Source organism: Callorhinchus milii, unplaced genomic scaffold (assembly GCF_018977255.1).
Source record: "Callorhinchus milii isolate IMCB2004 unplaced genomic scaffold, IMCB_Cmil_1.0 Scaffold4, whole genome shotgun sequence".
Taxonomy (NCBI): domain Eukaryota; kingdom Metazoa; phylum Chordata; class Chondrichthyes; order Chimaeriformes; family Callorhinchidae; genus Callorhinchus; species Callorhinchus milii.
In genome coordinates this window covers 32,986,720-33,014,407 of record NW_024704745.1, presented here as the reverse complement: position 1 = coordinate 33,014,407, position 27,688 = coordinate 32,986,720, and the positions used below count along the sequence as shown (strand labels likewise).

At 39.0% G+C, this 27,688-nt stretch overlaps 1 protein-coding gene across 2 annotated transcripts in view; it reads left to right on the top strand.

Moving 5' to 3' along the window:
- The window catches only part of klf12b (Kruppel-like factor 12b), an 85,062-nt gene that overhangs the window by 24,427 nt on the left and 32,947 nt on the right, over positions 1-27,688 (top strand). For both annotated transcript variants that reach the window (XM_007890739.2, XM_007890738.2), the window contains exon 3: positions 13,082-13,625. In XM_007890739.2, coding sequence (XP_007888930.2) covers positions 13,082-13,625 — 544 coding nt within the window. The remainder of the gene's footprint in view (positions 1-13,081; positions 13,626-27,688) is intronic.

The window sequence follows — 27,688 nt, the reverse complement described above, 5'->3', positions numbered from 1 at the left end:
TGAATGGAAATTAGATGGAAAGGTAGTAATAATAATAATAATCCCTACATTTGATATAGCATCTTATCACTTCATCAAAACGTCACCTTGCACAAAGATCATAGAGTGAGAGAAAGAATTGTGAGGCAATTGTGAGAAAGAGAGAGCCAAGGTAGGGGAGTGGAAAATAAGTAAAATATATTTAAAAAGTAGATATACTTGTAATTTTTTCTTTATGTAGTTGATGAGAACAAAACCATGTTACTTTGAAGTTAAACAGCTTGATTTAGATTCCATCAGTGCATACAAGCTATACAGTGTTATACAAATCACACCATACAGCAGACGTCTGAAATAATTTGTTCATTACTCATGGCTGTATATGTCTGTGGCATTGCAACCGTAATGTAATTTCAGTGTATTCCCTGAAGAGCCTTCCATTCCATATTCTGAATACTACTGTATGTTTAACACCAGAAAAGTAAAAGAATATACATCTTTATCTCTGACTTTCCTGTTGGCCACAATAACACAAGGAGCCAGGTCCCATTATACCTGATCAGTCTGTTGTGTGACATGCTGCAAAACACCCATCTGCAGATCTACTGTTTGCTTTTGACATGAATATCTTTTGGAACAGGTTGCCAGGAAGAGTGGTTGATGCCAGGACACTGGACTCATTTAAAAATGATGCTGTGATAGGGGACGGTAGGGTGAGTGTTCTGAATGGATGAGATCGGATGGGCCAAAGGGTTGTCTTCCACCAAACCAATCTTGTGATCTTGACATTTCCAACAGAAGGGAAACTTTATTTTTTCTATTTTGATTTCTTCACTTCGTCATAACTTTGGAAGCCTCATCTACGTTTCTTCCTCCAGCGAGAAGGATTGAATGGTCTAGTTATGTTTTTTCCAACTACCATCAATAGCAGCTAAGGTCAAAATGAATGTAGTGCCGGGCATGTAGGGTATTCTATGCATTTTTTTTATTTGCTTCTGTTTACCTAGCAGCAAGCAGGAACCCAGATGTTGGTCGATTGGTGAATTGCCTTTCTGGGGGTAATAATCCCTTCCAAAAAAATGATAATTTGCTCATTCAATCCATGACTGTTTGTGGGACACTGCTGTCCGCTACTGGTTGCCACGTTTCGCCCACAGAATATACAGTCACTACACTTTACAGGATATTCTGTGAGGCGCTTTGAGATGTCTTGAAGATGTGATAATGCACTATACCAAATGCAAGGAGTATGATTATTATTATTTTCCCTATCATTTAAGACAAAACTTATTTGATAGAGCCACGAAACTCCCAACACTAAACTGCTGATTGTCCAAAAAAGCAGAATCTTCCGAAAATTAGATACATTGGCAGCTTCTGCCTGAATGCGAGCCTTCTTGTGCCTAGTTGGGAAATCTTTATGATGAGTTTGGCACTGCCCGCCCCAACTTTACGAGTATTCTCTGCTGAAGACCTTTCTCTCTCTGCTGAAGACCTTTCTCTCTGCTGAAGACCTTTCTTTTCGACCGCGCCTTTGGTCACCTTCTCACCCCTCCCCCTGGCTCGGTCCTGGGATCCTAAACTGAAAGCGCTCTGAGACGCCGTCCAGCGTGGAGGGTGTTACATAAATCCAAGTTGTTGTTGTTATGGTTTCTCCCTCAGGTTCCCATAGCAGGTGCCATTTTTTAAAATTAGTGAGTAACAACTTTTATGTTTCCGAATATTAGAGTGACCTTACAACTTGGAAATTTTATTTTTAGAAGTATTTTGGGGCTGGTAAAAGGACACTTTTAAACCACAATTCCAGTATCATTCCTCAATTATTTCTGCAAGTAATCAAGGAATACAATGCATTTAGGAGACTAGTTTTTGAACACTCTTAAGGTTTGAAAATGTAGTGAGAATCTTACAAAGGGTCTTCATTTCTGAAACTACCTGCTTTTCAAAGCCAATGCCAAGCATGTGCCTGTAACAAAAGGGAAAAAGCTGCTGATTGCTGCTGATGTTCCGTTTACCTGCCACATTTTGAGCTATATACAGAGAATGGAAACAAATAATCAGTGAATGTAAAACTGCGGCAAGGAGCTACGAATAAATAAAACCCATTTACAGTATTGTGAATCAAGCATTTCCAGGGGGGCTGGCTAGCTTTAGTGAAAACTGGCTAAAAGAGAGTGACATCTGCAACCTTTGCTGTGGGTTTTGTCAAATCAAGACTGAATCCTGGGACAGTGCCACTTAGTCTGTGTAGGTCAGAGTGAAGGCTCCTCTTTAATTTGTACTAATTCTGAATTACAAGGGTTTCATGTAACAGTTTAATAAGAAGGCACTGTTGAGAGGCAGAGGGGCATTGTGAATTTGCAATGTTTCCATGGTTACTCTAAGGTGTTTCCATGAGCTTGTCTTCTAAACCTGCTGAAATTTATTAGGGCAGCTGTTACACAAGTAATAATTATCTATGTAGTTAAAGGCTGAGAGTGTGGGTGGACAGTTTGGTAGTTGTGTATCTCACCAGTGTTTGACGATTAAAGCTGCACTGCCTAGAGCTGTAAATAACCCTCAAGGCGAAGAATGCCATCTTCACTTCTATTACACTGTAATCATTTTGAAATTATCATCACTTAAAATGTGACAGAAAGGTCTTTTCTCCCATGCATTGAATGTGACAGCAAAGTGTCTTGTCAATCATTGTGATACTGTCATGTGGTCGTGGAGATCCTTAGTCAGGCAGGAAAGGTTTTCAAGCTTGCAAATTAAACGTTACATTAAGATAAGTAAACTGAAGGCAGTTTTCTACAATCTGGTGTATTCTAGTCACTAAATAAAGAACAAGGGTATGATTCAAAATTGTAAAAGAAAATCTTCATTTGTGACAATTATAAATATATATAGTGTTGTTTCTGTTAAATCTTCAATGTATTAAAATGTTCAGCAATTGTTTGCCAGTCCTTTCCTTCTATTCTGTTCTATTTGTCTGCTCCACTGCAATATTAATAATAATAATCCTTGCATGTACAATAGAATTTACATTTATATGTTGGGTGAGTGTCTCAAAACACTTGTTGCACCCATCCATATGCACCTACAACTCCTACACCTACAATTTTCCGTAAGGTATTCCAGCTGTTTTTCAGTGTGCCTCTATCATCTGAGCTAATGGTGTCCTTTTCATTCTATTGCACAACTCTTGGTTCCGCAATCCTCTGGGAACTTTGATTCCTTGACAAGGTTTAGACTAATCCCTTTGTCTAAGTTTAGATTGTTTACTCATTGCTGAGAAATCTTGTTACAATTCCTCTAGCTCAGAGGAATCAAACTTGTGGCCCACTGGGCTGTCGAGAAGCCCCCCCACCCCGAAGATTTGCATGAGTCTAGCTAAATCCTTGTTCAATCGTTAGTGTGTTTTCANTTTTTTTCTCGACTGAATATTCCTTGATTTACAGCATAAATCAAGAAATATTCAATCAAGAAATTTTATTTTGTTAGCCGTCACTGCTCTAGCTCATCTGAAAGTCTCTGGCTCGTCCAACTCTAGCCTACTCTAGAATTGATCGATGAGGAAATCCCTTTTGGAAAAGACATCTCAACAGTATATCTACTGCCTGTGGCTTCCCAGAACCTGGACTATGTGTGCTGTCTCTTCAAACATGTGGTTTCCCAGATATCCTGTCTGCTCTGGAATTCCCAGATATCCTGCCTGCTATTCCCTTTTGCTCCCAATACCTTGGAGCCAGAAGTTTGACAGCCACACCTATTCTCCACTTTGATTCCCATCTATAGGTTGGTATCAGCAGCTTGTGCCTCACTAATCTAATTTATGGTATTCTTAATGAAATTCTGTAATTGTGGCTCCCGAGTCTCAAACATGAGGGCTCCTTCTGTACTTAGTAAAATAATTGATATTAAAGTGGCATTTTTGGAAATTGTTTTAGCGTTCAGATTTTTTGTAACGTGTAATTTATTCAGGAAGGAGCAGACATCATTTAATAAGTAACCTAAACCGACCCAAATTTGATGAATTCAGTTGAGGCAGGTTAGAGATTTGAATTTGTTTCAAAGTTATGGAATTCTCTGTCCTGTGACAACATTGGAGGACACTAAGGCTAGTTTTAACTTTTATTGTTGACTTGAGCAAAGTTATTGCTATCTGGCTTTCACTTTGATGGAGGTGGGATCAGTTTGGGGTCAAACTGAGCAAAAGAGTTAGTTGATGCAACATCTTTCAGACCAAACAACATCTAAAAAGCAAAAAGGTCATTCATTGTAATCATTATCATAAGGGAAAGTTCACCTGATTTATTTTTTAAAATTCTTTAATTTCCCTCATGACAGTGTTGTTCTCTCCTGAAGATGCTCACTTATGAAGTGGTAGGTTTTCAAAAGCAGGTCACCCTCCAGTACCTCAACTAAGTGTTCATTCTTTATGTGTGAAGTTAGACAGTGATTGTTGGCAGGCTATTCGATAATGGATAGCCTTTCTGAACGCAATTGCTACTTTAGAGTCAATTTGCTTTGAAATATGCACACTCTTGGGCCATTGATTCATGTCCACTAGGAGCTGGGCTATAACTGTCCAAATTGACTTTACATCATAACAATTGACAGACAGAAAGGGCTTTGATTATCAGTGTGAGACAGATTTAAACCCAGGCCCAGAGGTAAAAGAACATAATGCCACCCATTGCTACTAGAAACCCTCTGCAAAAAGGACAAGAAAGAATTGGAGGGGATCACTGCCATTATAAACGAATGCAGGATCTACAGCCGAGCAATATCCAACAAATATCCAGGCGTTGATTCAGTTTTTAAAAAATGTACTTTCCCCATTCAGATATTAATGTGAATAGGTTTTGTGTGATGTTCAATCTGGCTGGTCACGCATATTGTGATTGACACAATTCTTCATACATTTATTGTTCCTGTCCAGTTCTAAAGCAAGATTAATGAAAATAAACAGCTTCAGGTATCTTACTAACATAGGGTGTAGATTTCATACTGGCTCTGTGATCCAGGTTTGCATAAATGGTCCTAACCAGTCTGTCTTGTTATCCTGGCAGTCACACAAATATGGATATTGATAGGATGCGCTAATAGAAATAAAACACACTTCTATTTATCAGTTTATCTTGATAGGCATGCTGTTGTCCCTTTCAAAAGGGTGAGTCAGGAAAATAATTTAAAGAATAGCAATCTTGTCTACTACTAGTGTCTGTTTAAGCGCTACAAGACACTACCCTGCGTGAAGGGCACAATATAAATACAAGTTGCTTGTTGTAGTGGTGATGTCAATGTCAAAGATGGCAGCACTACAATATTTGACAACATTAGCATCAAAGAGCTTCCACAGTAATATCAGATAGAACATTCTCAAGATTGCTAGAGTGCTACGAATGAAAAGCTTCTTCACTGCATTTGATCACTTTCTTCCTGAATGCCAACCTCCCAACCTGACTGTCTTTATATTACATAATCAAAAATGCTTTCTTAAATGAATCCAACGTCCTCAACCATCTTTCCTGGTAACTCATTCCATTTGTGTGAAGAAATATTTTCTGATAACTGTCATCAATTTGCCCTTTACAACCTGAACATGTGCCCTCTAGTCCTGCTGCCTTAGTGTATCTGAAATGACTATTCTGGAATTGCTTTCAATATGCCATTAGTATCTTATGTAGGATCTCTATAAGGTCTCCTCTGAGACATTTCTTTTTCAGACTGAAGGACCAAGCTTATCTAATCATTTTTCACAGTTCACCCCTAACACTAAGATCTCATTCTTATTGCTCTTCTCTGTTACTGACATTAGGAACCAGAAATCCCACTTAACTGTGGCTGCCATAAATATATGCATTATTCCACATGTAGTTTGACCACTGTGTAGCTTAGACAGGATATTAGGGGATCTGAAGTTAACTGATTTAGCAATGTTGCCCAAGATCTTGTTTGCTTTGTTTTATTGGTGGATTACCTTGTTTCAACCTAGTGAGAAAAATCAGGTAACCTTTTAAGTAAAAGTCATTCATACTAATTCAAATATATTGGGAAGTAATTGATGCATGAGAATTGGTCCCCTATAATATAATACACCCATTAATTACATCCCAATAAACCTGTGATATCTAGGGACAAATTTTCTGCCCGTAACTGAGTTGCTGTTCTCAACATTTGATTGTTCCTATCAGCCACATAAGCCACTACCCAGTCCAGATACTTTTCAGATCTAGGTCAATCTTTGTACAAACAATACGCTTGTCTCCAGCTTTGCCACTGTAAACACACAGAGCAGATCTTATCTATGGACTTTTTACCTGCCACCTCCTGCCAGGTGTTAACCACACTTCTTTCTGTGTAATTAAATCTCATTGCAGTAATAATTATTACGAATATGGTACCTAATCATTTATATACATCAAAAGAACCTTTAAATGGGCAGTATATCCTGGCAACAGTTTATTGTATCTTAGTAGTAAAGAGTTGGAAGTCGTAGAATTGTTGTCCCGATGTGTAAAGCTGGGCCTTTCCCCATTTTTTCAGAACACAGCACTGTCTATTTTTAATCCTGGTGTTAATTCCTAACAGAAAGTAAATCCAAAATAACGAGTGAGTTTTAGTTTATTGAAGGTGCTGCAAGGTTTCATTTGATAAGGCAAAGGAAATTTGTGTTCAGCCATCTATATATTTCTACATTGTGGGAAATAATATGTACTCGTGAAAATGATCCCTGCACCACTTTAGAAAGTATAGACGTGCTCCATGTTTTGGCTTGCAAGGAAGAAAATCTTTGCTGTTCTTACTGAATTTTTGGTTGGTTCCTGCTTAGACACGTAATGTTCCATTGCTCCAAGAAGCCACCCCAGGTGAAAGGAGCTATATGAAGAGGGTCATTATTGTTGTATGTAGGGGGTTATTATATAGACGTTTACATATACTGGAGAGCCTATACTGTTCTAAACCATCATAAGCATCACCCATCTGATTGGGGAAAGGACTGAGGTATATAAGAATATAAGGTTCATAAGAACTTGATTAGCAAAACCATTTTCTTTTTCAATTTTTCTTATGCATTTGTGTTGAGACATAAGAACCATCAGTAGACACAGGGTCTCCGCTTTGTTTGAAATACGATAACTAAGAGGTAAACCATTATGTTTATGGTTTAGAGTCTTGAAGAATACAACGAAGAGAGACTTCTTCCTACTGCCAGGTGTCCACCTGGCTCAGTTGGTATTTTTGAGTCAGAAGGTTGTGGATGCTGCATTACGCATGCGTAAAATATCACGTGGGCCGCATGCAGCCCACGGGCTACAAGTTGGGCTACAAGTTGGCCATTCCTGGTCTAAGATGATGCTCCATCGCAGTGCTGCAGGTTGGGAGGTGCCACTCTTCAGATGAGTTGTTAAACCAAGGCCCAGATTGCTTGTTAAGATGGATGTTAAAGATCCTATGGCACTATTTGAAAAGCAAAGAGAGTTTCTCTCACTGTCTGGCTAATAATCCCCAAATAAAATTGCTCATGGTTGTTTGTGGACATTGGTGCGCACAAATTGGCTGCAGTGTTTGCCTACAAATCCACAGTCACTGCACTTTACAATAATTCCTGTGAAATGCTTTGAAATGTCTCGAAGATGTGCTAAGGCACTATATCAAATACAACAACTATCATTCCATGATTGCAAAACTATCCTTGTTTCTATGTGACGTTTATACAACATTATGAGAAGCTCCTTCAACAATTGAGATCCACCAACATTAGTTATTTTGTTATGGTTATTCTGAGATTGTTGGTCTGACATCCAATGCCACATTGGTTAAGTAGTTAATCACTAAGTACCAAACAGAAATCTTCAAGGAAGAACCGTGTCTCACTCTCTCTCAACTCTCAGTATCAAATGTATCTCCTATATTATTTACGAAAAGGTGAGATCTGCATGAATAGAACACACTCTAAGGCCTCCTTGTCAAACATTTTAATTTTAGAGTGCTCATTTTGAAAGTTACTTTAAAATTAAGTGCATCTCACAAAGGGGAATGAAAGCTGAATGAGAATGTTTTACAGTTGTTATATTCATATAGCAATCTAAGCTACAAGCATGTTTTACATCATTATCAAAACCCCATGATATTACTGCAAGTAATAATATAACTTATTTTTAATCAATTGAAATATTTAAGAGAAATGTAGATTACTATTTAGTAGGCAGGGGTATCGAGGGATATAATGAAAGGGGGAAGGAAATGGTATTAAGTTGCAGATCAGCATATGCTTCTGCTTGCATATACAGTTTGTTTTGCTGAGATTTTCTGTATGAAGTAAAGAATGCATTTATGTACTTTTGTTATTATAGCATATTTGAGGATCATAACATGCAGCAGAACAATAGCTGTGGCACTGTTAGATAGTGAGAGAATTATTGCATTTTGTGGCACATCCTTGGTGTATTCATTAAGTTGAAGTCTGAGTCACATAGAATTTGATAGAATTTTTTTTAGTAACAATGGAAAATTAAATGGAACTAAAGTTCCATAGTCAAAGTTGACAGTGTAAGTGCTGCTTCTTGGTTGTGTGAATATTAAAGATCCTGTCGACTCATAGGGTTTGCAAGCTTGGGTGTGGTTCACAACAGTTTTAAGGCCTGGGGATAAAATGAGGTAAACATGGAATAAAAGAGTCTGGGTATGTTCTGAGGCAATAACACATGACTCAGTTTCAAACAGTGTGCCAGGATTATTTCAAACCTGAGATGTGTTGCTGCAATGGGAATCACTCCAGAGTGAAATATTTATAATTTCATAGAAATTATAGCAATTTACAATATTAAAGGGCTGTTAGTGTAACTGGGAATTAATCTGAAACAGGAAGCAGGTCCAGTTTATGTAATGTGATTAGACAAGATGAAATACTATGATTCGTTTTACTTATACTGATAGACCAATAGAAATGGGAACGATTTTTGCCGGCTGAACTGTCAGGCATTAACAAGGGAGCCTACTCTGTAGCCAAGCTGTCTACATAAGAGTAACTGACCCATAGTTTGTCATATGTTGACACTTGAATGTAAATAAGATATCAGGTGTGATATAATGACAATAATAATCATCGTTGCATTTGGTATAGTGCCTTTCATATCGAGAGAATGTCCCAAAGTGCTTCATAGGATTTATTGTGAAGTGACAGTGGGCAAACGTGTCAGCCAATTGGCACACCAATGTTTCACAAACAACCATGAAATAAATGACCAATTTTATTTGGAGGATTATTGGCCAGGAAACTCCTTTTTTCAAATAGTGCCATAGGATCTTTAATGCCCACCTGAACAGCCAGATAAGACCTTAGTTTTACAACTCATCTGAAGGACAGGGCTTCCAAAAATGCAACATCCCCCCCCAGCATTGCATAGGAGTGTCATCTTGGACTACGTGAATTCATGATCCAATGTGGGGCTTGAGCTTCTGACCCAAAGGCGAGAGTGCCAGCACTGAGTCAGGCTGCCACACCAGTATTCATATTCAGGAGGTTGGAAAGTATTTGTGCTGAAATGAGGATAAAATAAGATATTACAGTATTGCTTGTTATTTTTCTCTTTAGAGAATTGAATATTTCACTTTCATATGTCCATATCCCTCTTGTTCTTCCAAGTTAGTCATATGTGATGAAGTCATATAGGTAGCTTCACATAAACCTGGAGGAGTTGATTGATGGCATGAATAACATTTCTTTATTCCATGCTTCTTTACATTCTAAAAACATCATTGCTGAAATACCTAAAGATACAGACAGCATGAACAAATACTGCATCAAGCACAAAGGCCAGAGAGCAATGGAATTAATGTCTACAGAGGGAATGAGTGGTAGAAATGTGTGGATAGCTGAAGGTTGTACAGTGTTTGCTTGATTGCCTTTGTCATTCAGGGTGTGTCTGTTTGGGCTTCACCCCAATGATTGGAATGGGTGGGGCAGGGGCCAAGGGTGTGTTTAGTGTGGTCTGTGGGGGAAGCAGAGGACAATTTGATGGGAGTTCTATTTGTACTGTATCTTGACATGAGCCAATAGCCAATACTGATCTAACAGTATAGTTAGAGGATAATGAAATGTGTGAACAATTAAACTGTAATTTTGAGCATGATATGCCTCTGGTATTGCTTCAGCCTGGTTACCCTTTACATGGCATATATGTTGAGCCTGCCAAATGTGCTTCTGATGTAGGCTTGTATAATGGAAACGGAAAGTACTTGGTATGGGTCTGAGGGAGATCTTGGAGCAATTGGTAGGTGGTTTAAATACATTTACAAACTATGGATTGTATTTCCAATCCCTAAATGGTCACACAAGCAATTGATTTTGCTGAAAGTAACTGCTTTGAAATATTTCAAGAGTGGTACATTTTCACTGCTTTTTGAACTTCTAAAATCATACAATCACTCACAAGATTGTACAGCAGTTTTAATGTTCCTTCAATACTTGCCAATGGATTGATGCCAAGGGGATCAGGGTGGGTGGGCAGCTTTCTGAAATTTCCTGGATTATGGAGAACATTCTCATTTTCTAATGTTTTTTTTAAATTTTGCTTGCTTGGCAAGACTAGACAACATGCTGAGTTTAGAACTGCAGAAATTATATATCACCTGGTGTAATGTGTTAGATTTCAGCCTTGCTATCACGATCCCATGATCTGTTTCACCCACACACTCTCCACTAGTTAACAAGATCAAGATCACAAGATTAGTCTGGATGAAGAAGGCCCTTTAGCCCATCCAATCTCATCCTCTAGAACTCCCAAACAACTATTTCCCCCCCACTCCCCACCCATCACATCATTTCATCAAGCTGCTTTTTTAAATGAGTATAGTGTCCTACTCTCTACCATCTTTCCTTGGCAACTTGTTCCAGTTGTTGATTACCCTCTGCACAAACAGTTGTTACCGTGTTTATTAACAAGGGTGAAGCTTCTCAATAAACATGATGATTATGAAAGTACTTTCTTTTTTACTTAGAATTATGGGCAACGTTGGTCTTGGACATTTTAAGTGCGACTTTCACTTAGAAAAAAAGAATGAGAGCAAGGTTTGCAAAGGACTCATGGGAACAGCTGAGAGTTGGAATGAGGCTGACTCTTGGCCAGCAGAATGGTCCAATGTGTAGAAATAATGATAAAACAGAACCGAAAAACTGAGTGCTAATAAAGGAATGAGAGACATGTGCACAGAGAAAGACGGGGAGAAATAAGTATGAAATATAAATGGAAACAAGTATTGAAGAAATACCCAGGCAAGAGAGTTAAAATCTGGTTAATTTCTGTGTGATTGAATAATTGTGGCAAATCTGTTCACTATTAGGCTTGCTTTGTCTACAAAGAATATTATCACATTAATATTATTATTACTCCAGCCATTAGTTCAATATTTTCTCCAGAACTATGCATTTTCTTTATATAAGCCACTAAAACAGGAAGAGAGATTTGATGCCAAGTTAACAACCTTTTTGTTTCATCCATTTATGTGGGGTTCTTTGATTTAAACAATGAGAGTGAAAGAATTACTAAGGTTCACTGTTAGCGGTTAAATGAACAATAATTAATAATATTTCTTGCAATTAATATAATACTTATCGCATCTTTGAAAACATGTTAGTGCTTCACAGGATTTACTGTAAAGTGTAGTGACTGTGTATTTGTAAGCAAATGGCCAAGAATGATATGCAACATCAACTGTGTAGTTGTTAACTCTTGTGCCTTCTGGCCAAGTAGGACATGAAGCCAGAAAAACAACGAGATTGTCACTGATCGTGTTTTAAACACAACAATCATGGAATGTGAACAAAAATGTTGTTAAATTGATTCAGAATTTGTTGTTTCTTGTAAACAGAGTGGTGCAATGGCTCCTCCAGAATGTGGTTTAAATATTGCATTATCATGTGAATCAGATGATTTTTACCTAGAAAGTTCTGCTGTTTTCATGTCATATACCTGAAAAGAGGACATTTTCTGGCACTGTTCTGCAGATTGTTTTTCTTTGTAGTTTGTCATAAATTATGAGCTCAGCTATTGCATAAACACAATTTAATTGGAAGTATATGGGATAACCCCAAGCATAAAGTTATCACCATCTAAATAAAGACACATTGCAGAGCCAAACATCTTTCCTTTATGCTTTCTCTATTTCGGAAGCTTGAAATATTGTAAAGCTTTTTCTGTTTATGAATTCTAGCAACTGGGATAGGTAACAACTTACACTGCAGTAGTTCGATTTTTTTTAATCAAGCTAGATCACAGACCGTTAGCCTTGAGAAATTTGTTTAAAGTAAATATATGTTCAAGTACAGATTGTTTCCTTACATATTGTAATATCGTTTGCCCCCATATTCTCTGGAGCTCTCTCACGATTGCCTTGTGACTTTTCTACAGCATTCTAAATCCTCTTAAAAACCTGTCTTTGATGTACTTTTCATCAACATTCTCAACCACCCCTTTCTTGTATTCCTTCTCAGCGATCCTTATTATTTTTGTGAAGTTCTTTGAGACATTTTCCCATGTTAAAGGCACTATACAAGTACAAATTGTTGATTCAAAGGCAGACTAATTTATTACCAGAATAGCAGATGCAAGCAACTTCTGAACAAAAGCAATAGCTAAAAACTGATCTGAATGCATAGAATCTTAAATTCTGCAACAACTATGGACTAAATTTAACATATAATTAGTACAGAGGTAAGTACATTTTACGTAACCTCCAACTCTTCTCCATAAGACATAGGCAGTCGCAAGAGGCACTTTGGGTTAACATCCTCTGGCTCTGAAAGTCACTGTGGGTCCACCCATATTCTTGGAGGGATTTATTTTCAGTTTTTAACATTTAGATGCCATATCATTTGGGTATGGTAAAACCTTACAAACCCTTTGCCAACAAAAACATAACTTTAAAGCAATAATTGTAAAATGCTTTTAGATGTTTTGACAAGATAAGACGTGACAATTATATATATAATTATTCAATCGTGATAGCATATTATTCTTACCTTTCTCAGGTTACATGATCTTTCAGCTACGTTTCTTTTAAAAATATATCATACACTAAAATGATGTTTATTTCTGTTTTACTTTAACAGTCTCCTCCAGCCACTAATTATGCAGATATGGATGCTGTTCCCGTTTTGCTTAACAATGTGAAGGCAGAGCCTCCAGAGGACTTGCTATCCACTGATCAATATCAGACACAAACTGAGCCAGTGGACTTGTCCATTAACAAAGCCAGGATATCACCAACAGCAGTTTCATCATCACAGTCATCACCCAGCTCCATGACAACAACGTCAATCTGCTCAACCTCTTCTTCCTCTCCTCGATTGACTTCATCTCCAACTGTGATAACCTCAGTGGGTTCATCAGCAACAGGAATGCCAACAGTATTAGGACCAGGCTCCATTGTGGCATCTACACCGGGTGTTGGGGGCCAGCAGTATTTACATATAATCCACCCAGTGCCATCTTCAAATCCAATGAACTTTCAGTCCAACAAACTGAGTCATATGCATCGCATTCCAGTGGTTGTACAATCCCTTCCTTTGGTCTACACTGCCATGAGGTCACAGGGAAACCTCAACTCTACCATTGTACTCCCGATGATAGAAGATGGCAGAACACAACTGAAAGGTAAGAGCACTGAAATAACACACCTGCTGAACATTAATACAAAAGTACTACAGTGGTGTCCTGCAAAACTTCGGGAAGGTCTAAATGTACATAAACTGTCAGCCAAATATCCAGGTTTTTAAAATCAGCTTAGCAATAAATAAAGTCATAACACTGTTGTCCGCCTTTTTTACCATCAGGTGTACATCAACCTACATTGTTTCTTCATTTCTCCCCATGTTAAGTCAGACTTTCTCTCTCCTCCCCTCTCTCCACCATGCTGCACACCATTAACATTGAAAGCTTGGCTTAAGAATTCATAAAGGAGGATATTATAGAAGTTTCCACAAAATATCATTGTGGCGTTGGAATATTTGTGCTGAAGTAGCCATAAAGGTCAACAAAGTATTCCATCTACCAGGAATACAGAAGGGTTTAAATGATGTACCATGATCTTGCAAAGGAAGGTCCATATTCTGAGGGACAAGAAATCAAAACAACAAAGTCAGAATTCTGGTAAGTTGATTTATAATATTGATCTGAAATCTTGTCATGCTCAATATATTGACAGAGTTACACCTGTAATGTAGGTTAACTCAATGTTAACCTCAATTTGATAATTGTAGTTTAAGAATGATTTCAACTTTTCACATTTCTCTTATACATAAATTTAGAAAAAAACAGTTTCAAATATAATACTGCTTGTTACTATTAAAACACAGGTCCACAGATAATGATCTTAAAAAGCATAATTCTACTTTGTATCTTCACAGATGATTTATCACCATCTTCACACCTCTTTCGGAGATGAGGTCCTGAAGAAAGGGACACTGATTTCAAACAATTCTGTGCAAGAGGATATAGTGCAGACACTAAGTGGTCAGAAGACAAATTCAGGAAAAGTGCTACTATGGTATCACAATTCAACAGGTGGAGAATCATTCTGAAAGAAAGGAAGAGACACATCTGCTATCATGTCACCATTTAGATAAGCAACTTGCCCCATCCTGTATCTTAAAATTGCATCTGGTTGTAGACTTTGACCATTTTCGTAACATTTCAGAGTGGGCACATTTTGGAAACTTCTTAAATTGAATCTTGAAGTATGGAAAATCGGCTCCCAAATTTAGGCTGAATTAAGATATTTTCAAAATTTGCACACTCTGAAAGCGTCTGTGTAGAGCCAGGGGTAATTTCTGGCCCCATATTCAGAGCAGCTGGTTATAAACGTATTCTGGAAATATTAATGTTACTGTAATATGCCTTTTACAGACGTTGTATAATGATACTACATGTTTGCCCCATGGTGCATATGGCTCAAATAGCTGAGAAAGTTGAATAACCTGTTCACTATATTGGGGAACTATCAACAAGCCCCCTCTGTCAAGTTAAGTGATTTAGCCAAATACTGATCTGTCAGTAAAGTTAACTCAGGGATATCTGGCCTCTGATGGTCACGTGATGTCGCTTTTTGATCCTTCGATGTCAGTTCTTTTTAATGTTGTGAAGCAGCATTCACTGAACTTTGGATTGTTCACTCTTGTGAGCTGCAATCGGAGCATCAGTCGACTGGTTACATTTACCTTACTTCTGGTGTAATGATGCAATGGTAATCCTGCTCGGATCAAATTAGATTCCAATTATAATTTTTCCAGTTTTATTTAAATCAAGTTCCTTTGTAGCAATTAGCAGTAAAATCAACTGCATTTGTCTACAAAATACACAGTTACTACACTTTGCAGTAAATCCTGTGAAGTTCCTTGAAACTTCTTTCCAAACTGAAAAGCACTATATCAAATGTAAGAATTATGAAGTGAAAGGATTATGGCTAACCTTCTGAATTTTTTCAATTAAGTTATTTGCTGAACATTTCTTCAATAAAATATTGTTTTTCATCACTCCTGTGTCAAGATTTTGTTCAATGCAGCTGACCAGTTATATTTAATAGTTAATATAATCAAACTAAAAAGCTGATGATGTGCAAAACACAAGATGACTCCCCACCAACGCCACCTTTATCCAGCACTTTCTCTTTTCAGAGTCGTATGACACTTGTACTCTTTTATACTCTTGACTTCTTTAATCTGTGCATGCAACAGTTCAGAGCCTTATCTAGTGTCAACAACAACAACGACATGACTTATATAGCGCCCTCCATGCAGGGTAGCGTCTCAGAGCGAAGCCTGACTTCGAGCTGGAGGGGTAGGTGGGGAGGATGAGTGACCGTAAGCACAGTATCAATGAATTATAAACTGCAGCATTATATATAATATGAAATTATTACTGTTAGCATTTTTTGGGTCGGACGAATCACATACTGGAATTCAAATTGTGACTTTTCAAAGCATGTTGATGAGATATAACTAAGAACATAAGGACAGATCCCGTATTGACCAACCATATACAGTTAAAGCAATAACTGCTTGAAAATATGCCGGGTATATTTTTAGTTTTTTTTGGGTGGTTGACTGAGAGACTGAGAGTTCCACATGTATAAGGCATCTACACATGGAAATTCCCTTGGGTCTAGATTGCAATATCTCTCTTCCTGGAGGACCACATCCTACTTACCTAATTCTAGAGAATATTAGGTGCAAAGCAGCAAGAGTTCAGGATGTCAGAGTGCTATCATTTAAAATACTGCTGGATAAGTGTGCGTTGGGCACTACTGCTGTTTAACCAGCAAAATCCCATAGTTTGCCGTTGAGAGCATTGTCTGGTGTACTAGGGTCAAAGCATCATGTTTTCCATGAAAACGACAGGGAAATTTCCATGTGTAGGTGGCAGACATGTGGAATTTTCAGTCTGGTTTAGATACTCTTAAACATGGTGATAGGTTCTCCCATGTGTCAGACTTAAATGTTTTGCTGTGCAAATAACTTCTGAACATTAAATTTAAAAAATTAGTGTGACTTTATTGTGAAAAATTAAGACGGATACACTTTGATAATAGATAACTTTGAATGGTTCATTCAAATTGGATTCATCCTTTAATAATTGTGTTAATCTGTATTTTAGTTAAGTGATTAATTCTAGTACAGCTGTGTTTAATATTATGAGGACAATGCAAAGCAGCTGTGGTTGTGTAAGTGTTGGATTATCACCAGTGGTAAATTGTGGTGGCATTATCCACATAGGCTGATCAGCAAAATTCTGTCTGTCCTCCAGAAAGCAAAAAATAATTGTCAAACACCTCATTTGTTTTTCTTTCTTTCTTGGATGGAGGACAGAGGTGTTTGGACTTTTGTATTTTTGATCCAGAATATGTTAGCCTTTAGCAGATGGATGGAGTGAAATCTGAAAAAGTTCAGGCCAAATTGACAATTTGCGAGAAGCAAGAGAAAAGGCTGAGACAGAAAAAAGCTTTTGTCTGTAAGCTTCCTTGACATTGCCTTGTGCAATCGGAACTGTGATGCACTCAGCTCCTAGCAAAAGGGATCCAAATTGAGTAACCCAAGAGGCAGAAATAAGGAAGCACTGCTATTCCACAGAGGCTATGCAGTTCAAAGAAGAAAAAGTATCACCGCTGAGGATTAATGGTCTCTCATTTTCAAATAAACAATGAACAGGCAGTAGGTGTGCTTTCATGGCCCTCTCAGATTACAAACCAACAATGCAATATCTGAGTTTTCATCTCTGTTGCTGAGCTCGTTAACTAGTAATATTGATCATAAAATTAACTTGTAAAACAGGATAAACAACGCACAGATAAACAGTTGAACCCAGGAGTGAGCAAAAAAAACATATACATTCAGTTATAAAATACTGTTGGATAAGCTTCCAACCCAAGAATCAAGCATTTGTTACAAGATGACTACGTGATTGCTACCGTATTCTCCTTTTGAAAAACAAATGTTTTATAAATCCAATGCAATAATTGTTTTTTTTTAAATGGCTTTAATTCTGATTGAGGAGGCAAGGCTTCACTAGTTGAAAGGAGAGTTGAAAAGAGCAAACTCAAATGAATTGCATTTTATGTTGCCAATATTTGCAGATTTTGTAAAACACAACGCAATTGAATGTTATCAATGAATTTAATAGATTCATGTCATTAATGGATTAATTTAATAATTAAACTTGTCCTGCCTGCAATTTTTGAGTTCAAAAGTGACCCATGTAAATAATCCTCCTCTCATATCATCCTTACCCTTTCCAACTGCAATAATATATCACAGTGTAAGCCCAGTAGCATCGGATTTATTTTACAAATATTTAAAAATGCTGGCACGGAAACAAATATGGGAACACTTGACTGACATCTTTGTGTATGATAATGTGGAAAAAACTATGTCATTATTTAATTTAGTTGTATTAATGAACCTCACTGAACGTTATGCTGAAACGATTTGATACATTTTTCTACCTTTGAAATATGGTTAATTTTGGCCAACAAAAAGTAATGCTGTAATTGTAATTGGAACCAGCTTTACTGCCTGCTTCTTATTACACAAACCTTTGAACTCCCAGCTCTCACAGAATAAATCTGTGTTTGAAAACTGATTTGTGATAAGGTGTGTGCTTAATTTTTTGAGGGGTGTGGACCTAACCTCTGGGCTACATAAATTCCACAAAGCAGTTCACATTTTACTCTACTTCAATGTGAAATATCTGCATCTCGCAGGATGTCAAAGTGGGAGGCAGTTCAAAGAAATAGATTTTTGAATGTCAGCCAGAGAGATAGAGGTTTGTGTAATTGGGTGGAACTAACATTGTCGATGGGTGTGTTGCCACAACTATCTAGGTATTACATAGAGACTGGGTCCTCCACCCAAACTGTTTGTTAAATATAGTTTGAAGAACAGATAGAATATGACTTTTTCGCTTTCCTGAGCTCACAGTCAATGATGCGATGATGTCTCGGATGCATCTAAATCACTGAAGCTGCGAGGTCAGAGTGTCCAGAGCAAAGGCCATGGGTGAGCCAATGATCAGCGACCGGCACGGGGGCCGAAACAGTGACCAGCGTGGGGGCCGAGGGCTTGGGATTCCAGGTTAGGAGATTCCAGGCATGGAGACACCATTTCAAAATCTCCCGCCTGAACCAACGGCCCAAACTGCCTTTGACGTCACTTCCATGCGCCTTTTCAAATCCTCCAGGCAAAAGTGCACTTTTTTATTTCTATCTCCGCGCATCAGTTCAAACTCAGGTCAAGTATAGTTTTATTCTATTCATCTCCTTCCCTTCCTGTCATCTCTCACTTTTTTCTCTCTCAAATCCTCTCTGAATTATTTAGTAGGTCGGGCAACCGTAACACCATGAGTGTTATCCTCCCTCTCTCCCCTCTGCACTGCATCTGCTAGCCTCCCACAGACGCCATGCCCGCAGGCTGACGATGCCCTGCTGATCGCTCTGTTCCCCAGTCTCGCGTACGCGTTTGACTGCCGTCCTTGACCCGAGCTACCCCCTCCCAAAATGCTCTCACTCCTACTCCCCACCTCCCGTCTCTGAAAGGTAAACACCCCTTCTCTCATTAACATCCTTCCCGACTCTCCCGCCTCATACTTGAAAGTCGTCGTCCCCCACAATCTACAACCCAACCTCTTCCCCCGCCTGACCCCACTCACATTGACCTCCAAAATATCCGCTCCCTCTAAAATAAAGCTCTTGTAATCCACAACCTCATCCTGGATGAGCAATTAGATATTCTTGGGCTCACAGAAACCTGGCTATCCCCCAGTGACCCCATCCCCCTCACTGAAGCCTCCCTGCCTAACATGACAGATAGCCAGCTGATGCTTTAAATTAAGCTTTGTTGCAGAAACTGATGTGCATAACATCCTTATTTTTTCTATTTTTAGCTTGCATCTGTAATGTCTTTCTCTTCTTCCCCAAACGGACTTGTCTGTCAATACACATCAAGTTAATCGAGTTTTAATTTCACAGACATTCATTTCAAATAGATCAATCCTTTAGTCATAGATCTCCAAATTGATCATCTGTGGTGCTAATGGAATCAAGTCATAACTGTTTTGCCTTTTAATTCTGTTATTTTAGTAATAAAATACCATGATAGAATTTACTAGCTCGCCACAATAATATTCTGCTTTTAAACTAAGGAATCCTTTCTTGGGCCAAATATTGACATGAATTTAGTGAGGTTGGAGCTGTGAAAATGAAGTAAGAACGAAAGACCATTCAAGGTCCCTTTCAAAGTTGCAGCAGTAACAGTGTGTCAATCAATATCTGCCCTCCAAGATCACCTGCTTGATTGAATGGGGTCCCAATCACAATTTGGCTGCTAATGGATGGCCTACATAATACTAATAAAAGGAATAATGCCAAGAAACTGTAAAATCAATAGGACATGATTGTGATCACTGGTGGAGAAATTTGTTAACCTTCAAGTGTTAACATTATGAGCTTGGTTCCGATGGTGCTTGGTGCCTGGAGCCTAAATCTGTAACTTGAGCAGTAATCATTAGCCACACAGGACATACAATAAGTTCAGTGAACACCACCAAGTACATTGAATTGAAAGGTGAGCAATGCAACTGTACGCAATGCAAAATATTCCATAAAGTGAAAGATGAAATTAAATTCTTTCTCCCAATAGTTGGAGAGTTTAACCATGTCTAAATTACTCTTCCATTTGCAAGTTAAAATGACTAGAGGAACATGTGTAAAAATTATAAAGGGTATTGACAGAGTAAAGGAAGAAGGCCTTCCACTGATTGAGGAATCAAGAACCTAGAGAACATAAATATGAGAAAATTGTAAAAGAGATTTGTTGGGATGTTAAATGCCCTGCCAAGTAAGATAATAGAGGCAGAGGCCATTGTGGGTTTCAAGAGGGAAGTAGACAGGTATATGAAAATTAGAGTCTCGAACGAGTATGAGGATAAGGCATAGCAATGGGATTGAAAGTACAGCTTGCTCTGAGAGCCTGTGCGGGCTTGATGGGCCGAATGGCTTCCTTATGTGCTGCAAATTTCTATAATTCTCATTACCACTGTTAGCAGGTTAAATTGGAGATTGGTATGTGTAGCTCTTGGGCACAGTGTGTCAAGCATCCTGTGTGCATGACGTACATTTACGGTAGTCTCTCAGGAGCCATAATTGTCATACATGGACCATCATACATTGAGGTGGTCAGTCACATTTGACTAAGATGGCTAAAAGAGACATGGGTAGGTAGGAATCAGAAATACTGGGAAGAAGGAATTGTACTATTATTCCTACTTTGCTACTTTAAGAAAAAACTCAAACACAAAGCTGCAAACAAAAGATAACTCACAGCTTACCACTGTCAAGGTTGGTATTCTGACCGTATTAGTCCAACTGCTCCAACACATCATAGCCCCTGAAATTCAGGCTGCAGTATTACCTCCAGAGCAAAGATCAGAAAGCAGCCACTTAATTTTGAAACACTCAGCTTGACCATTCATTTTGACCTTTAAATTGGCAACCTCACCCAGGCCAGAAGAGCTGGTACAGTATCGCCATCAGAGAAAATCCACAGTATAACAACCAGTGGAGTAAAGAGTTTTCAAAACTCTTAGTTTTTTGGGAAACCAAGATTTAAAAAAAGTTAATCGTGGCAGATGTAAGCCAATTCCATCACTACTTTCCATTTAAACATATCATAACACACTTTACCTTCAGGACTATGGAGGTAAAACTACCTTCATGTTAATTATTTCCATCCTCGAATACATTGGCTGCTGCTTATCCACGAGGGAATAATGAACGTGCCTTTTACAAGGTACTACATTTGAATTACAGCTGTATCTCAAAGTTATTACATTTTACAATGATTGGATTACCACTCATGCACTTTTGATAATATCCCCAGAATGTTATGTCTGCAGTTTTAAGGAAGAGTTTTGTTACTTCATTTACTTAAAATGTACTTTATTTCCATTCAGGAGTTTCATATCCCATTGTCCTCAGCTGTCTCATCATGTGCTTTACATTCTTTCAGTAACATGTTCACTCTGGAATTATTTAAATAGGAAAAGTTTCAATGTAGTTCATTTATTAAATATTATATTATCCTTATTGTCCTCATAGAGTTGCTGAATATTTTATACTTAATAACCGCACATCCAGTTTCATGCCTTTCCTCTCCCATCCACCTTTTTTACAATACAAAAACCTAGACACCACATGCTTGGGTAGTTAACCTAAATCAAAGCAAGTTGCAATAAATCACTAAAATAATTGACCACAAGGCTTTACAGCTTTACGTGTTACTGTTTTGCATATATTACATTACACTGCATATTTAAGTGCCAGTTTGGCTCAGCACCTTGTTTCTGGGTCGGATGGTTCAAGTCCCACATTGGGCACTTTCAGCTCATGGTCTTGGCTGACATTCTAATCCTTTCCCTTAATTGCATTAATACCAACATCTCAAAACACAAAACTTACATGTGCTTTTTTTGCAAAAATACTGTGCTAGTATTTATCACCTTTTAGATAGCTTGGGTTTCACTTTAAGGGAGGGGGCAATCTTCGTAGATGGCTACAAAGTTAAAAAAAATCACAATACAAAAATTCTGTAAATAGTTTGTGAGTGTTTTGCTTGGATCAGGATTGTGATTAGATTAGCATGTGTCTAGACCATATCCTAAGAGAAGACCAATTGAAACTTAGTCCATTTTAAGAGTTCATCAGATGAATGTAAACAAAAACAAGAGAATGGGATTATTCTCAACAACAACAACTTGTATTTATACAGTATGCTAAACACGGAGTAGTGTCCCAGAGCGCTTGACAGTGGCAGAGTCTGACGCTGAGCCAGTGGGGAGAGGGGGCGCGGAGAGAGGTGACTGTAAGCAGAATCAAAAATGAAGATCTTAAGGCTGGATTTTACAGTGGGGAGGGAGCGGGCAAGGTGGAGGGATTGAGGGAGAGGGTTCCAGAGTTTCAGGGAGTAGTGGCTTAAGATACGGCCATCAATGTAAACCTTACATGATCTTGTTCATTTATGAACATGGATGAAATGAACTCTAATCACAATAGAGAAAGCAGGTCCAGTCACGCAGTACAGCTCAGTAATTATCACAGTGTAAGAAACTTTTTCAAAATTGAACTAAAATATTTACAATTCAATTGGGCTCATCATAACCTAGTATGAAATCGGGATCTCAAATGTCATCATTCATCTCTGAGCAGCAGTGTGTGCTTGTGGAGTCTGGAGAGAAGTTGTGAGGATATGTTCTGTTTTCTGACATCCTCATCTTTGACCTCCTGTCTCAGTAGTTCACTGAAGGGCTGTGAGTTAGACTTAAAAGATTTGGATTAAATACCCAGTGCTTTATTGTCTCTGTCTAGTTTGCAAGCCTCGAGGGTGGTGTGGACTAATTTTGTTAATCAGAGGTATAAAGGAGATGGGTGTGTCTGAACGGATGCTGGCCCATGAACAGTTCGGTTATTATCACTGTAACACACCCAATAAATGAGGGCGTATGCATTTTCAAAGTATTTGTTTTTTTTCCAATATAAACATGAACGTGATGGATGCATATAGGCAACAACAGTACATAGTTGTGAAACTGCTACCATGTTACCATTTTAAACTCAGGCTGTGCTGTTGCATCCAGTCTAGTCAAGAAGATCTTAAAGCTGAAATTTAAGTGGCTCAGTCCTGATCGCAGCATTTTCAGTTTTAGTAACAAAAGAACAGTGTATTTTTAATGCTCACTAAGATTTCCGTCCCAATAAGAAAAAAATGTTATAACTGTCTCCTTTCTGTGGTGAAGGTATTCCCTTTTGGTTTGGTTTATTTCTCAAGTACACACATCATTATCAATACAGAAATGTGTTTTTACTTCACTTCTCTCCCTCTGTGGAATTGAACTACCAATGCCAAATGCCATTCCCCTCTGGTTGTCACAATACAGAATATCTCTGTAGAAAACGCTCTGTACAGTTTCTGAAATTCTTCCAGAAAGACCTTTTTATTTTCTAAGGAAAAGCTTTCTCAAACATTTTTCCCACTGATTGAAACAAAAGAATAAGTTGCTGTGCAAGTGGGGACAGCAATCAACATGTACAGAATGACTGCATAAAATCCCAGGTTTGATCCTCGGTTTTAATCTAATTTCAGCTGTTTCAGCATTTAAGGTGCCGCAATCAGTCTCAGCACTCTAAGCTAGAGAGGGAAACCCAGCCAGGGTGCTCGTGCTTGCTGTTGATTAATAGCCAGTGACCTAGGTGGAAATTGCAAGTACATGTGGACGTTGCTTGAGGACAGGATCCGGCTCAGCTGTATTGCCTCCTGCGGTTGAACAACCTGCTAACATTCATTGTCTAGGATCGCACATGAAGAATGGTTACTTAATCGAGGTACAAGAGGGCTTCAGCACGAGTGAGCACCTTCAGAGGAGAAGAGGAAAAATTGAAGGGCAAAACTAAACACAAAACCCCTATTATGAGATGGCTACTTTTCATTCGAAAATAGGATCCATGCACATAGTTCAGTAAAGGCTATTTTGTGTGGAGTGTGCTCTAAAGGGATCATTAACCTATTTTGTAACCTCAGACATTGTACAGTAAACTGACTGGCATGTCTACAGATGTTGGTCTCAAAGGGTTCCATTGTAATTAGACTGAATAAAATGAGAACCTCAGTCTGGAATTTCTTTGTATTCCTGTAATAACCATTTCATACCTTCCTCATAATGAAACACATGAGAGGTACAATTGTGAGTCAAAGTCATGTCACCCCCAATATATGATTACTGTTGAAAACGATTTCTCGTCTCACTTCCTGAGGGAAGCTTCACTATAGCACAAGCTAGCATTTGAATCCATTCCCTTTCAGACCATTCAAGGGCTCATGAGCAAATTATATCTCCGCTCCTCCTAAAATAGAAGCTGAACATCTTATTGAAAAAAAGTGATTGAGATGAGATGGGATCCAACTCTTTAAAATGCTGAGGGACTTAGAACACGTGGATGTAAGAAAGACAGTTGACTTACAGCATGAGAACAGCACTAAAGATGACAATACGTGATAATACGATAATACACAAACGAGACCAGAGATTAGAACTGTTTTCCTCAGCTATTTATTAGACAAGTACATGTATGGAGTAGATTTGCAAAATAATAGAAATACATTGATTAACCCCTTTAATCATAATTGGATTTTTTTCTCGAAAACAACAACAAAATTACATTTGTATAGCGTCTTTCATGTCAGGAGGACGTCCCAAGGCGTTGGACAATCATTGTTTCGTACCCGAGCTGGGGGTCGGGATCGGGGAGAGGGGAGGGCAGGGGGGAAAGAGAGTGATGGAAGGCACAGTCGAAGAGAAGATCTTGAGACGGGTCTTGAAGGAGGCAAGGGAGGGGGCGAGGCGGAGGGACTGCAGGATGGAGTTCCAGAGGGTGGGGGCAGAGTGGCAGAAAGCCCACCTGCCAATCGTGGGGAGGGTGAGGCGGAGGACATGAAACAGGCCGGAGCCCACTGAGCGAAGGAAGCAGGCAGGTTGGTGGGTTAGAAGATCGCAGAGGTAGGGGGAAGCAAGGCCGTGGAGGGCTTTGAAGGTGAGGACCAGGATCTTGAACTGTATCTTCTGTGTGATGGGAAGCCAGTGGAGTCGAGCGAAGATGGGGGTGATAGGGTCACGGAGCCTAGTGCGGGAGAGGTCACGGGCTGCAGAGTTTTGGATGATCTGCAGCCTATGGAGGGAGGAGTTGGGGAGGTCGACAAGCAGGGAGTTTGCATAGTTGAGCCTGGATGTTATGAATGCATGTATGAGGGTCTTGGCGGCTTGTGGTGTGAGACAGTGGCAGAGACGGGCGATGTTGCAGAGTTGAGGGAAGGCAGAGCGGGACATGGCACAGATGTGGGGTAGAAAGGATAGTTGAGGGTCAAACAAGACGTCAAGGTTCCGGACTGGCTCAGTGAAGTGTGCATCCATGGATGGTGATGCTGTCAGTGCCTGAGGTGTGGAGGTGTTGACAGGAGCCAATCAGGAGGGCCTCGGTCTTGTTGATGTTCAACTGAAGAAAGTTAGCTCTCATCCAGGACTTGATGTCTGACAGACATTCTGTCAGAACAGCAGTGATCCCGGAGTCGAGGGTGGAGGCAAGGGGATAGAGTTGGGTGTCATCCATAAATATATGGAAATTGATCCCATGTCTGCGGATGATGTCACCAAGAGGGAGAATATAGATATTGAAAAGGAGGGAACTAAGGACAGAGCCCTGAGGTACTCCGCATGAGATGGTGTGGGAGCTAGAAGGGAAACTGTTTGTGGAGATGAAGTGGAGATGGTGTGAGAGGTAGGATCTGAACCATTCAAGGACAGAACCATGAAGGTGAGGTGAGAGGAGATGCGATGGAGGAGGATAGAGTGGTCAACGGTATTGGAGGCAGCAGAGAGGTCAAGGAGGAAAAGGAGACAGAGGTCGCAGATGGAGAAAATGCCATTTGTGAGTTTGACAACAGCTGTGCGGCACGGAAACCCGATTGGAGGGGCTTATGAAGGGAGTGGCAGGAGAGGAAGGAGCAAAACTGGGAAGGAACGACTCATTCCAGGACCTTGGAAAGGAAAGGGAGGTTGGAGATGGGTGGTAGTTTGAGAGCAGGGATGGGTCCAGGGAGGGGTTTTTAAGGATAGGAGTGATGACAGCTGTTTTTAGAGGAGTGGGAATGGTGCCAGTGGGCAGGNAAAAAATTGTGATGTCTGAGACTAAGGAGGAAAGAAAACAGTGTGGAATGAATATAAAAAAAGGAAAAGATCGAGAATAACAAACAATGTACAGTACAGGATACAATGATTTTTATGTTGTTGGGGCTAGGAGGAACACGGGTGAGGGCAGAATGGTATCTGTGGAGGGATAGAGGCCAGGTTTCACCAGTAGAAATGTGGGATGGAAGAATATTGTGATGTTTTCACCTTATTAATTTTAAGGCATAGAAAGTCCATGTGGAGCTTTTCCTGGAGGTAGAATGAGTGAAGGTGTGATCCCTGATGCATTAGGTTTTATGTGGCCATGGGGGATTATGGGCTTGATGGCCCAAATGGATATAACTTATTCCACACATTTTTAAATTTGGGAGCTATCTGGTAAATTATGTAGCATATAGATAGCAGAATGTTACAAGGTATAAAGTATTGAAGGTTGTAAATAATGTGGTAAACCATGAAAATGAGGTGAATTTTCAAACAGTTATTGCAACATCTTGAGAACTGCCAATCCACCCTGCCTTGAAAACTCACCATTGGGTTGTTGACAGCTTTTTGAATGCGGTAAAATAAGGAATCAAACTGTTAAATGTAATAGTAGTAGCCTCGTTATTATTACTGTAACTGTTAAGATGTTTATGTCACATGCTATGGTTGCCACCCTGGGGTGATCTGAAAACTGAATGTCAGCCTTTCCACTGTTCTTCTCAGTGGCTTATGAAATATACTTCACTACACTTTATAGTGTTTTGCATTAAACACTTTTAGACATCCTCCTATTGTGAAAGACGCTACATCAAGTACGTATTATTATTTTTATATTTGGAGTTGCAAGCCTTTTCTTCGTTAAGAATGAAACCAAATTCACTTGTTTCAACAAAGACACCTTTTGTCAAACACAGAGAGCCAGTGTTGAAAGAGTGGTGATGGAACTGTATGTGGACACCATCTCTCTCATCCTTGGAACTGAGTAAAGGTGGAGAAAGATCCTAAAGAACCACTTTTGTTACAAAGAATTGTCTGGGGGGGTTTTCTCATTTGTAATAATAATAACATAAAGTGTATCCAAACACACCACCACAATCACAAAGAAAATGGCATACGTTTCTTCTGTCTTTTTTCCTTCCCATAAAAAAAACACAGGCTTCGCAAATATAATAGGCACACAGTGTTGCTTTAAGAGAGAAATGCTTGTAACTACTGTAATTGGAGTGGTAGAATTGGAATAGAAAATGGAGTGGAAAAATAGTGCAACTGGGTGGGTTGGTTAATTAAAATGATCTCAACTTGCTTTATGGATGATGGAGACAATACCATGCAATGCAGACAAATGACTGACTGGCAGGAACTGAAGGAGCAGAATTTGTTCTACAGATTCAGATATAAGCCATTTGTAGCTTGAGAGGGTCATTGGTCTCGTACATAAAGTGAACCCCAAA